This window comes from Carassius carassius, chromosome 7 (genome assembly GCF_963082965.1).
Source record: "Carassius carassius chromosome 7, fCarCar2.1, whole genome shotgun sequence".
Classification (NCBI taxonomy): domain Eukaryota; kingdom Metazoa; phylum Chordata; class Actinopteri; order Cypriniformes; family Cyprinidae; genus Carassius; species Carassius carassius.
In genome coordinates, this window is record NC_081761.1 from 6,191,166 (window position 1) to 6,204,329 (window position 13,164).

General features: G+C 39.3%; 2 protein-coding genes across 2 annotated transcripts; both read right to left on the reverse strand.

Moving 5' to 3' along the window:
* Positions 1–452: 452 nt before the first annotated feature.
* fbxl18 (F-box and leucine-rich repeat protein 18) lies at positions 453–6,312 on the reverse strand. Its single transcript, XM_059553608.1, has 5 exons — positions 6,126–6,312; positions 5,429–5,626; positions 2,212–3,782; positions 859–1,077; positions 453–753 (listed from the first exon to the last, which is right to left on the reverse strand). The coding sequence occupies exons 1-5, from the start codon at positions 6,144–6,146 to the stop codon at positions 603–605; spliced, it is 2,160 nt and encodes a 719-aa protein (XP_059409591.1). The 5' UTR covers positions 6,147–6,312; the 3' UTR covers positions 453–602.
* A 904-nt stretch (positions 6,313–7,216) lies between these two features.
* On the reverse strand, positions 7,217–10,818 carry actb1 (actin, beta 1). Its single transcript, XM_059553609.1, has 6 exons — positions 10,669–10,818; positions 9,601–9,725; positions 8,946–9,185; positions 8,199–8,637; positions 7,929–8,110; positions 7,217–7,844 (listed from the first exon to the last, which is right to left on the reverse strand). Exons 2-6 carry the CDS (start codon positions 9,721–9,723, stop codon positions 7,701–7,703), a joined length of 1,128 nt encoding a protein of 375 aa, XP_059409592.1. The 5' UTR covers positions 9,724–9,725; positions 10,669–10,818; the 3' UTR covers positions 7,217–7,700.
* Between the last annotated feature and the right edge of the window lie 2,346 nt (positions 10,819–13,164).

Sequence of the window (13,164 nt, forward strand, 5' to 3'; positions counted from 1 at the left end):
TTTCTTTATTTTCATGACTATGAAAATTGTAAAGTCACACTGAAGGAGAGTGATGGGGTGCTGCACCAGATGACCTGGCCTCCACAGTCACTGGACCTGAACCCAATCGAGATGGTTTAGGGGTGAGCTGGACCGCAGACAGAAGGCAAAAGGGCCAACAAATGCTAAGCATCTCTCGGGGAACTCCTTCAAGACTGTTGGAAGACAATTTCAGGTGACTACCTCTTGAAGCTCATCAAGAGAATGCCAAGAGTGTGCAAAGCAGTAATCAAAGCAAAAGGTGGCTACTTTGAAGAACCTAGAATATGACATATTTCCAGTTGTTTCACACTTTTTTGTTATGTATATAATTCCACATGTGTTAATTCATAGTTTTGATGCCTTCAGTGTGAATCTACAATTTTCATAGTCATGAAAATATATATATATATATATATATATATATATATATGTGTATGTATGTATGTATATATATAATTAAAAAAAAGAATAATCCCTACAATGCCTAATTCTGATTCATTTTGCTCAAAGTAGCACAGGTCAAGCATTACCCAGGTTAATCCACCACACGGTTTCCATTTTCTGATTTGATGCGGTCACAGTCACTGTTTCATGGGATCTTCAGCTACGCGGCTTTTGAAAAGTGTGATCTCGTCCAGATGGCAAAGTGGCATACCTCTGATCACATGAGCCAGATCCTCGTGCAGTAAAGGGTATATCACCACACTAAGGGCTGGACGAGATATTGAAATACTGCAGGAGGTAGAGAAAGAATTGGTAAATATTTGACATACACGGGCTGGAATTATTCACTAATTAAAAGATCTTTATTATCAGGAATTATTTAAAACAACGAACCTGTCCAGCAAGTTTTTCTGCAGTGTTTTACACGCCACCAGGGTACCACCCATGAACATGTGGCACATGATGACTTGAGTGCAACTCTGCATGAAGGCTGCCACAGCGGCGGGCTGGAAAGTCCCATGTCGAGAAACTAAACACAGACGCTGCAGCTGGTGACACTGACTGAGTGCTTCAAAAAACGCGACGTTTGCATTACAGTAGGGTTGCTCCAGCCTGCAGTTTTACACATAGACAAACAATGAATAAATACAAGAGATATAGGGCTAAAATAGTCTGTTAAAATGGTTAATAAATAAATACATTGTTATTATTATTAATTATATATTAACTATCTCTCCAACCAACATAGTTCTAAATCCAGAATGAACACATGCCAGAGTCAGCTGACACAAAATATTTACTTTCCAGTTAAGCGGTAACATTTTAAAGAATTATAAATTAATAAATGCAAGATTATAAAACAAAATTCCATTTCATTTCACTGATAGAAATACATCAAGAAGATACATATAGTCTACTAAACAAAAACTTACTGTTGTGCGTTGTATTTCATTTTAACCTAATGAAGCCATTTTTTATAAAAAGAAAATGATCAGAAATGTCTATTTTCAAGCACAGTGATTAAAAAATATTAAAAACAAAATCAGTCAGTGTTATTGTGAAAGATGGCATTTAGCCGTAAGTTTAATATATGATGGTGCAAGTGTCATAATAGCATTTTTTTTGTTCATGTGATTTTTTTTTTCAAATTTGAATGATATCAGTGTTTAAACATAATCCTTTACATAAGGTAAATATTAGAACTTTATATAAACTTTGATCCAACTTCTACCATTCCTTCATCATCTTCTACTGTCCATATTATCATTTTGAAGTGTTTGCAACTTTTAGCATATTGTTTTCATTTTGTATTTATTACGATCAATGGGTCACTTTCATCTAACCGCACAGATGATATACAAGTGTAAATAATAACTAAATAATTAAAAACAAATAACGAAATACATTAAAAAAAATTGCATTAATATAAGAATAAAAGGACCATTTAAACATATAGGATGTACAGAAGTTTTGTCATTATGGTGCTGCCCCCTACTGGTGAGCTACAGTTTTAACAGGAAATTATTTGTGGCATGGTTGATAAAATGTCAAAACAAAACAATATAAAATATAAATACATATATGTGCATATATATTATATATATATATATATATATATATATATATATATATATATATATATATATATACATAAATTTATTTATTTATTTTTAGTAACAAGTCAATAGTGGATTAGATTGTTGACTACATTTTGTGACTGGAGTGTGTAGCGGCATACGTGTTCACCTGAAGTCCCTGAGTTGCGTACAGTAGGAAAGAGCCTCCAGCAGGGCCTGTGTGTAATTCATAGTCTTTAAAGATCCAAGATTTGCGAGTGATAACAACCGAAGATCCTTGCACCCCTGAACCAGCTCGATCAGTCCTGTCCCCTTCAGAACTCCCGGTAAGTGAGCGAGGGTGAGCTTGCGCAAAAATTTCATCCCTCCCAAAGCAGCTAACTCACCATCTCCGACATTGTAGGACCAGGGGCACGCGGCGGGGTCCTTGCGGATGGCCGGCTCGTTCCGCGGCATTGCAGAGGAAAACCCTGCTCCAATCAGCTCCAGCTCCACTAGATGTGGGCAGCCTTGAAGCAGAGGCTGAATGCACAAGCCTCTATCCTGCCGCTCTTCTCCCTGACCCACTGTGACCTCTGTTGTTGGTCGATATGTGGGCACACCAATGCGGCTGCTCTTTTTAAGCCCGAGAAGTAGTGATCTTGAGAAGAGGTCTGTGTGGGGGTCTTGAATGTTCGAAGGTGCTGGAGGGGACTGTGCCAAGGCACACACCGGAAGTGCCAAAGAGCACAAGGCAGCGAGATGCCCTAAAGCGCCACACAAGTGTCCATCCTCCCCAGCGGGAAGGTGGTAGTGCATGGCAGATAAATTAAGGCGAATAAGATGCGGGCAACATTCAGTAAGTGCTTTGACACTCTCTGCATCCATCTCCTCCTCACCCTTCCCACAGCTCTCGGCGAGAGGTCCTCGGCCACAGCCGCGCAAGTTGAGACTCTTTAAGGGTGTGAGGTCACGACCCGCACTAAGGAGCACATGTAGAGGATTGAACCCTGGAGATGAACAGCGTGAGACATTTAGGTAAGAGGGGCAGCCATGCGCCAAAACCAGCCCAAGTATAGCACCATCCAACCACGTACGTGGAAGCTGGAGAGCGCTAACGGTGTTTCCAACTGTCGACGCCATGCTCTCCATTAATGCCGTCATTGCAACCGGCCTTGGTGGCACCGGGCCTGGCACAGACAGTACCAGTCCCGTAAGACCCTCCGGGACTCTCATACTGAAAACAGCCAAGTAGAGTGCCAACAGAGTGCGATTGACTTCACCAGGCGCAAGGCGTGCGGAGAACCAACGCAGGTTCTGATAGTGCGGCACGCTGCTCTGACCCACCATCAGCTGTGTGCAACCGCCCGCTTCCCTACAGCCCTCGCTGGCCTCTAGATAGAGGTGCAGGCGGCGTAGGGCACTGCAGCACGGCACCACACCATATGAGGGCGTCAGCAGTGTCTGCTTGAGCTCCTGCAGTCGTGCCAAAGCAGACTTACCCTCGGCGCTCAGCTGATGGAGGTCAAACTCTGGCCCCACATCCAATGCCAGTGAGCGTAGAGAACGAAGAGAGGTCAGCAGATGTGAGAGGCGAACTGAAGTCAACTGACAGCCTGAAAGGTCCAGGCTGACCAGAGCCTTACAGCGGGTGACCTGATCCACCGTAGAGCCAGCCAACCAGTAGCAGCTGCTCAGGTTTAAAGTCTGGATGTCACTGGAAAGTTTCTTCAAGAGCTGCTTCACAGCATCATCGTTTGCCTGTGAATAGGAAGCAATGCAAAAGAATGATTTTCAGGTCTTGGTTCCCAATTCTGTTTGTCAACCTTTTAAAACATGTCAGACATGTAAAATTATCTGACTAGCTAAAATAGATTAGGATATTGGTAGCATATGAATGGAATAAAAAAATTTTCAGCAAAAGTGTTTATGAATTTATGGAGTCTTAAAGGGTTCATATGATACGATTACATTTTTTCCTTTCTCTTTTTAGTGTTACAAGCTCTTGGTGCGTGAAGTCTCAAATCCAAAGAGATATTCTTTATCAAAATTAAGACTGCCATGCCCCCCTAAAATGGCTCATTCAAACACACCCCCAGATGTCTACGTCACAATGTGGAAATATGTGTGTTATGCTGCCCAAATGTTCACGCAAAGAACGCAAAAAGCACTATATTTGGTCTTCTGAAAGTAGATGCATTAAGGAATCTTTTAGATTACTTACAACAGAACAGCAATGCATTTCATAGACGTCCGTTTCGTAACCCCAGGAGAGGAGGCAATTCTGAATTTTGCACATCATGTCTGTGTGTATGTGTGTGTGTGTGCGCAAGTGTGTGAAAGAGAGAGAGAGAGAGAGAGAGGGAGAGACACCACAGTGGAGCCAGCTGTCTTAACCATCCATGGCTGGTGTAATGCAAACATATAGGAGCTTCATCACTGTGTCTGTCACGAGACTGTTCCCCTTTTGGGCTTGAACTGATGATAAAACGAAGGACTTTATTAACTTTACATTTATTTTGAAAGAAGAAGCTTGCGATTATGGAAAGAGCCGATAAATTTCCGACGAGTGCTTACAGTGTTCGGCCAATCATAATGAACTGAGTCAGTTGGCCAATCAGAACAGACTGCGCTTGTCAGAAGGAGGGACTTTGTAGAAAACAACGCATTTGAGAGAGGCGGGGCATAGTGGACCTACAATAATGTACAGTATTTGGAAAATAATGTGTTTTTTAAACATTAAAGATTGTCAATATATTGTGTTACACTAAATACACAAAATAATGAGCTTTAAAAAAGCATCATATGACCCCTTTAATTATACTAATAAAATGATAATATATGATAACAGTATAATTCCTAGTAATTATTGATTTCTTTTTTGGATGTACATTTGTTGTACATGGAATAAATGTAATTATGTGTGAAAAAATGTACAAAAATAATTAACATGTTTGTTTAATGTATAGTAAATGTTATTAATTGTATAATACATAATCACTTGATAATTTGTATAATATATTAAATGTTGAAATATAGATTAAATAACAAACATACAAAATGTACATTTAAAAATCAGCCAAGCAATATAATAATGTGTACAATTTAAATTCACACAAAAAAAATTGATTTTAATATTGATTTTGATTTGACAATGAAAATGCTGGCAGGACAAGCTGAAAAATACTGGCCCAAGCATACAAGAACTGTTGAACCCTGATCAGGCATCAAAACATTATAATGCACAATAGAAAAGATGGATAACTGTTCCGAAGTTCTGGAAACTCAGATGGAATATATTGTTTGGGGGGAAATGTATACCTTCACCCTAATCAAACCTTTGTTTGTCAGAAATACTGTACATGAGAGACAGTAAAAGTGTGTGTGTGTGTGTGTTTCATGCTTACTGTGTATTCTTTATGCAAATGTACATGGGCTCTCAAGCTTTTGTCCAGACAGAGAGTTCGAAGTTTCCGGCACACCTGACTCACATTGAGCATTAAGTCATGGCTTGGAATGAATCGCAGGATATTCAGTAAAATCTCATCTGAAAAGTCTGAGATCGTGACAGAGGTCTGGGAAATGCTGTCTAAGCAGCACAGAGCCTGGAGAGCAGCAAGAAGAAACAGTTATTCATGCAAAGACAGTTATTCATGACCTAATTAGACTGGATTTTTAACCAAGAGTTCATTGTTTACTAAATATGACGGTGAAGTCCTACATCCTCAGCTTCTAGTAAGTAATGTAATTACAATACAGATGAGGTCATCACTAGTCAAAACAAATGCCAAAAATGACAGAAAGCTTTCTGAACGCTAGTCAGTTTATTCTAGGATCCATACACCTGCTAGAAGTATGTAACGTTACAGTATTTAAAACTATTTTACAGAAGTAAAACCGTAAGTAATATACTATTAGGACAGGAATTATAATGATCATGTTCTGATAATCTGTTCGTTACGAAAACTGAATATCTTCGTGGCCAGATATTATAAAAAATAAATGTATCCTAATTGTTTATAAAGTAAATAAAGTAATCTTTGCAGACAACAACATGCAAAAGCTAACTAGCAATAGAATGATCAGCTCTCAGATGTAACTTACCGTTTCGATTTGATTATCCATGACGCTTTAGGGAAATCTGTTTGGATATGTATCATTCGGTGATATACAAAAACATATTGTTGCCATCTCAGCAAAAATATAATAATTTATCCTTTGAAAATGTGACTGCCACTGTAGGCAGACATGTAGAGGCAGCAAGATGTAGCACCATCGGAACGTTTGAAAGACGTGCCTACTTCCGGTAAGATGCATCTAGTAAAAAGGTCCTCGGGTGTGGCATTCATTTCAGAGAACATTAAATGCCATTTAACACCAAATAAGTCAAACAGAAGTGGGGATCCCCGAGTGCGTCTAAACTTGAAACACCGAATAGACAAAAATACATTTTCGTATTCTATCTTATAACGATAATAATGAAGATAAGTTAAATTCATAGAGCAGATTAAAAAAAAAAAGTGATGGGAGTATATAGACTCGGGACTTATACAAATAGGACATTCACAAATTGACTTGGGTTGGAAACCGTGGAGTACTACTGTATGTGTTAATAAATTGCTCCAACTTTAGGTTTCATGGACACTGCTTTACAAGCTCTTCTGAATATCGGTCTATAGCCAATAGATAGGATGTTATTTGTCCTTCACTTTCAAAAGAAACTCAATGCATAAAAGGACATGCTTAAATCTATTTACAACAAATGTTGCATACCTTGAGGCAAAACATTCAACCAGATAAAGGCATGGAAATGTAACTTAATGGAAACAAGCCTAAGAACAGTTAGTGCAAACCATTTGTAAAGCTTTAACTTGTGACAACACAAATGCAAGATTGGGCATCATTTGACTATTTAAAGCCTACAAAAACTAAATTAAAAAAAGCAATTTGTATGTGTAGCACCCCAGATCATGCCTTTAAGTTTCTAAGGCTTGTTATAACAGGACTTGCAAATCAACTACAGAACAGGATGCTACTAAATGGAGGCTTTTGACACTGCTGGATCCAGGTTTGAATGAAGGCATGCTTGTTGTCAGTTTAATCCAGTAGACACCAGCTGGTAGCAAAGATTATAGCAGATTGCCCTATTAAAATGTTTAATGCAAGAGTTTAGACAACTGAAGACAGAGACAGTGTGTGGTTTTACATGTGCACGTTTTATTTGGGTTTACTTGTCAGTGTACAGAGACACCCTGGCTTACATACACAAGGGACATCCCTCATTCACATACCCTAGGGGAGTCCTGCAAGATCTTCACGTTTAAAAGGTAAAGCTTTCCCCATCATTGCAACAATAACAAACTGTGCCAAGTTTAAGGCTGAAGTACAAAAAGAACAATGCAGCGATTACATAATTTATAAACACTATAACAAAGGTCATGTATGCCCACAGTGGTGAGGGCGAAGTGGTAGACGCTTCTGGAATGACTAAAAGAAGAAATGTACATTGAAGTCCTCTTGGGGAAAGCTCTTCCCCCTGTAAGTCAACTAAATCCCTTTCCAGTTTCCGCATCCTGAGTCAATGCGCCAAACAGAGCAGAAGCCATGCTGATGTTATCTTGTTCGAGAGGTTTAGACTGAAACCAACTGCATGGCCATTTATGGTGGCAACAGTTCTGTTTAGAAGCACTTCCTGTGGACAATGGAAGGGCCAGACTCATCATACTCCTGCTTGCTGATCCACATCTGCTGGAAGGTGGACAGGGAGGCCAGGATGGAGCCACCGATCCAGACAGAGTATTTGCGCTCAGGGGGAGCAATGATCTACAAGAGAAGAGATGGGTTAGCGAACCTTTAACCGCAAGCTGCTATAAGAGACTAGGGAAAAAAAAAAGCTAGGGTCGTCACCTTGATCTTCATGGTGGAAGGAGCAAGGGAGGTGATCTCTTTTTGCATACGGTCAGCAATGCCAGGGTACATGGTGGTACCTCCAGACAGCACGGTGTTGGCATACAGGTCTTTACGGATGTCCACATCACACTTCATGATGGAGTTGAAGGTAGTCTCATGGATACCGCAAGACTCCATACCTGTATAAAATAAAGGTATTAGTCTCAGTAAATTCAGCAATATGGAGCACAAAACCTATGCATTTAAAATGCACAGCATAAAACTCACCCAGGAAGGAAGGCTGGAAGAGAGCCTCAGGGCAACGGAAACGCTCATTGCCGATGGTGATGACCTGCCCATCAGGCAGTTCATAGCTCTTCTCCAGGGAGGAAGATGAGGCAGCGGTTCCCATCTCCTGCTCGAAGTCCAGAGCCACGTAGCACAGCTTCTCCTTGATGTCACGGACAATTTCTCTTTCGGCCGTGGTGGTGAAGCTGTAGCCACGCTCGGTCAGGATCTTCATCAGGTAGTCTGTCAGGTCACGACCAGCCAGATCCAAACGCAGGATGGCGTGGGGGAGAGCATAACCCTCGTAGATTGGCACGGTGTGGGTCACACCATCACCAGAATCCATCACGATACCGGTAGTACGACCAGAAGCGTACAGGGAGAGCACAGCCTGGATGGCCACATACATGGCAGGGGTGTTGAAGGTCTCAAACATGATCTGTAGAAACAATGTATAGAATTAGATCTCAGTTTCTAGTGAATGCACTAGAAAACCAAAAGGCACTGCATGGTTAGAGGAGCAAAGCCTCCTTGGCACACCATGCTATAACTTCACACTTAAGATGGGGTTAGAAAAGTAACGTGTTAGAAGCTAACATGCAGGAAATACATTTCAAAGAGGGATAAAACTTTTGAACCTCTATCAGGAGATCATGGCAGAGGACAGAGAGCCTGAGACGGAATTGATAGAAAAAGTGAACAGAGGAAAGACAAGAGTAGGATTCAGAAGATTTGACAGAGACGCACCTGTGTCATCTTCTCCCTGTTGGCTTTGGGATTGAGGGGAGCCTCTGTCAGCAGGACAGGGTGCTCCTCAGGGGCAACACGCAGCTCATTGTAGAAAGTGTGGTGCCAGATCTTCTCCATATCATCCCAGTTGGTCACAATACCGTGCTCAATAGGATATTTAAGGGTCAGGATACCTCTCTTGCTCTGGGCCTCATCTCCCACATAGGAGTCCTTCTGTCCCATGCCAACCATCACTCCCTAGAGGAAAGAGTTTAAAGATTAGGCACCAAGCCACACAGCAATGAGGATAACACAAGTAATATTCAGAATCTATGAAAAATTATGATTCAGAAAACTTCAATTAGCACTGCATTAACAGTATTCAACGAAAAACTTGAACTGAATAGCGTTTAGAACTTTAAAAACTGACACTTATTGAACTGAAAAAAAGAAAAAAAAAAAAAAAATGTCTGAACACCTGAAGCTGTGGTTTAAGGCTTTAACTTTAAAATTAACACTTTGCTGTATATTATGGTGAAGATGCTTTGCGAATTCGTTTTGTGTAATACTACGCAAGCATAGCTTGACATTCAAAAGAATGAGTGATGAAATCTATTCTAGGCTTTGACACATTTTAGCATTTAAAAAATAAAATTCTAGTTAAGTTATATACCTGATGCCTGGGTCGGCCAACAATGGAGGGGAAGACAGCACGAGGGGCGTCATCTCCAGCAAAACCGGCTTTGCACATACCGGAGCCGTTGTCAACGACCAGGGCAGCGATTTCCTCATCCATGGCTGTAAAAGGGAGAAATTGTTAATGCAATCGTTAGCATCTCTTGTAGGCGGCGGTGTCTGTCGATTTTGACAATTGGCCGGTAGGCGGCGCAAAGGCGCAGGAAAGAAACCAAGCGGTGTGAGACAAAGGAAGTGGTCAGGCAGTCTCACTATTGCCTTATATGGCAATAAGTTCGAGCAGCTCAATGCAGCCGATTCAGCGCGTGGAATCAGACCAACGGACGCGACCACTCCCCGTTTCAAAGGCCGAGATAAGCGCTACGCCAGACGAACAGCATCATGATTCTGATGCTTGTGGTGTTAAGCGTTATCAAGAGACTATTAGGTGCAGGCGTTTCAGCACAAGAGTGCATCAATCCTATTTAAGTGACTGAACTACAAGCCTGTGAAATTGCATTACAGCTTAACTTGACGGTCTTGAATAAGAAACGTAATCTTTAGACCTTTCTTAAACAGGTCAAACGGCTCAGAAGAGATGCCGGTTAAAGTGTTATAGTAGCCACACCCACCATTCAAACTGCGAACACTGAGGATACTACTAAATCCACATTTAATTGCTTTATATTTTAATTAAACCACTTTACACCCGAAAGAACAGATTAAACCATTCTGTTTACAGAAAAAAAAGAGCTTTAAAGTTAAATCAGTCCAGCTAAGAAAGCTAAAAGGCTATTCGTTGATACCACTGAGAGGTTAAAAAATATATATATATATATAAGTGTTAACTTTACATTAGCCTTCAATGTTAAAGCTGTAAAACCCATAACGTAATAAATTACAGGGTTTACTCCAGTGGCATTCACAGTTAAAACACAAGTCGCGTACCAGTATACTCTATACTCTGCATAACTTCAACAATAATAAATTAACTTTCAACCAGCATCATTAGGACCACTAATATAATATTGAACACCATCTAGTAGTGATTTAAAGCCAGTCTCACCTGTGTATTAGTAGGTTATTGTTAACAAGGGGTGTGAAGATCTTCTCAGCGTGCACTGAAAACTCACAATACTCTGCGTAAGGTGGAACACAGTTTTATACCCGGCGCTGCTTCCATATAAGGTAAACTTTCGGCATCGAACAATTTGATTGGTCAGCTGTCGTCCACTTGGCGAGTTTCAAGCTAGTTGCTTGAAATTCAAGTTCTGAATTGAAATAATGTATGGCAAGGCTAATCAAGCAGGCAAATTTACTTTAGGAAAAGTCATTTTATTCCACATAGCCATATAAATGTATTACTGAGTAAAACATATTTTAATTTGACATGGGACGCAGTGACATTATCTTGCGATTCAGTGTAGAATGCTCACTTTGTAATGCATTTAGCGACTGAATAGATTGCTTACTAGATCACGAAACCTCTCGAAATGGATCAAATACATTTATAAAGTCTGTAATCAGGTTGCATAAACGACAGATAGAACACTGCAGCCTACTGCGACATACTGTTTTGTCTTGTTTTAATACTTTATTTTACATGATTTGTATTTTAATGTATGTCATGTACTGTAAATGACCGTAGTGTTGTAGTCTATATGCGAGGTATCATTATTGGTAAAACAGAGGAGAGTTGCTTACTTTCGTTTTTTACATAATCTAGTTCAAAGCGATTCATTTAGCATTAGTTCATAAAATGAAATTTATTGTTCTCCTATGCAAGTTACTCATTGTCAGTTTGTATTAGATAAAATAATGAACTACGTGGACGCGGCTCCCATTTAAAGTACAGGCATTTCTCATGACCGCTTTAAGTTAAAATATTAATCAGTATTACTTCGTATTAATCTGTCATCTGTTGCACTATATCACGCAATCACAGGTCGCTTTTGTGCAGAAAGCTTTGGATCAGTTTGCCGTTTGCAATGCTGTGAATGTAAACAGCTTACAGGCTGCGGATGCTTCAGGAGCCATTCAGAAATGAATGAAATGTTGACGATTTCTTATTCAGACCTATGTGTCATGTATACATAATGGCATAAAGTGCATAAAATCAAATAATTTTGAAATATTTTAGCTTATCGCGCTGTCTGCAACGCAGGGGATACAAAACAATGGCATGCTGCTTGCCTGAAACGGACACTTCCTGTCAACCCGGATTTTGCGTAACACGTCATAACCGATTACGTTGCACGCGGCTGCATTAGATCATGCATGAGATCAGAAAAAATACTGGGGTTGGGGGTGCTCACGTTACATGCTTTGTTACTTTGCATTAAAAATAAATTAATTAATTAATTAACTTAATAATTCAGCACTCACTAATCTAATTCTATTCTTTAAAAAAATCTAACTACCTTTCTAATCTTTTTATATTCTATTTCCTTTTCATTTATTATAAAATTTTATATATATATATGTGTGTGTGTGTGTGTGTGTGTGTGTGTATATGTATATATATATATATATATATATATATATATATATATATATATATATATATATATATATGTGTGTGTGTGTGTGTGTGTGTGTATGTATGTATATATGTTTGTATATAAAAAGACCTACTTTTTCTATTCTATCTGTTTTCTTTTTATTTATTATATTATTTATAAGCCCTTGCTACGTGTACTGTGTTTAAGCTAACTGAGACTTGTTATAGCACTTATATATCATTGCTCTTTTTGTTATTTTTGATTGTTTCATTTGTAAGTCGCTTTGGATAGAAGCATCTGCTAAATGACTAAATGTAAATGTAAAAATAAATAAATAAAATTAAAATAAAAATTCATATTTAAAATAGCAGTGTGCATCTTAAGCGTTTCCTAAATGTTAAATGCAGCCGTTTTGAAAATCATATTTCCCTGGGTAACTATAGTTAACATTCAGCATTTAAAGTAAAACTGTGATAACATGGTATTAGCCTAAAATGTAATAAAAAAAAAGAAAAAGAAAATAAAATGCCATTCTGGAATCTTTTTATACTACTTAAATGAGACCCCATATTCATTTATTATGACGTTACAGTGGAAACTATGTTAATCCTTTGTGAGTTTATAGGCTAGGCTATATTTTGTTCCATAAGTGATAACCACTATGTGCTGCCTTCAGCGTGAGCAATCTGAGACGCGTGGCAACATGTCTTGACTGGGGTGCTCTGCATTTCTTGGCTTATCAGTGTGGAATTGAAAAGACAACAAAATTGTGTTTTATGTTACTGAATTATTCAGGTGCCGGTTATATCTAAGCATCGGATTGTCACTGCAGTGAAGCATATGATCAACAGTCTAGTGTGTGATTTATCTAGTGATGAACATGGCTTGTCATCAGGAGATGGCCCTGAATGATTCTTCAGTACAGTAGTGACACATTTACACCCGCCTGACCTTAGGCATGCAATTGTATCAATAGTTTTGACTATCTATGTACCGGTTTCCACAGTTAACTCAACAGTATAATCTTAATATTATGCCTATAGTTCAATGAGCCATAAAGG

Bases quoted from the DNA above. Each gene is read 5' to 3' on its own strand.
- fbxl18 (XM_059553608.1), bottom strand. From the start codon at position 6,146: ATGGATAATCAAATCGAAACG. The intron at 1,078-2,211 runs GTGAACACGTAT...GTAAAACTGCAG, and splicing joins ACGCAACTCAGGGACTTCAG to GCTGGAGCAACCCTACTGTA. The intron at 754-858 runs GTTCGTTGTTTT...TACCTCCTGCAG, and splicing joins CAGAAAAACTTGCTGGACAG to TATTTCAATATCTCGTCCAG.
- actb1 (XM_059553609.1), bottom strand. From the start codon at position 9,723: ATGGATGAGGAAATCGCTGCCCTGGTCGTTGACAACGGCTCCGGTATG. The intron at 9,186-9,600 runs GTATATAACTTA...TCTTTCCTCTAG, and splicing joins TTGGCCGACCCAGGCATCAG to GGAGTGATGGTTGGCATGGG. The intron at 8,111-8,198 runs GTGAGTTTTATG...TATTTTATACAG, and splicing joins CTTCCAGCCTTCCTTCCTGG to GTATGGAGTCTTGCGGTATC.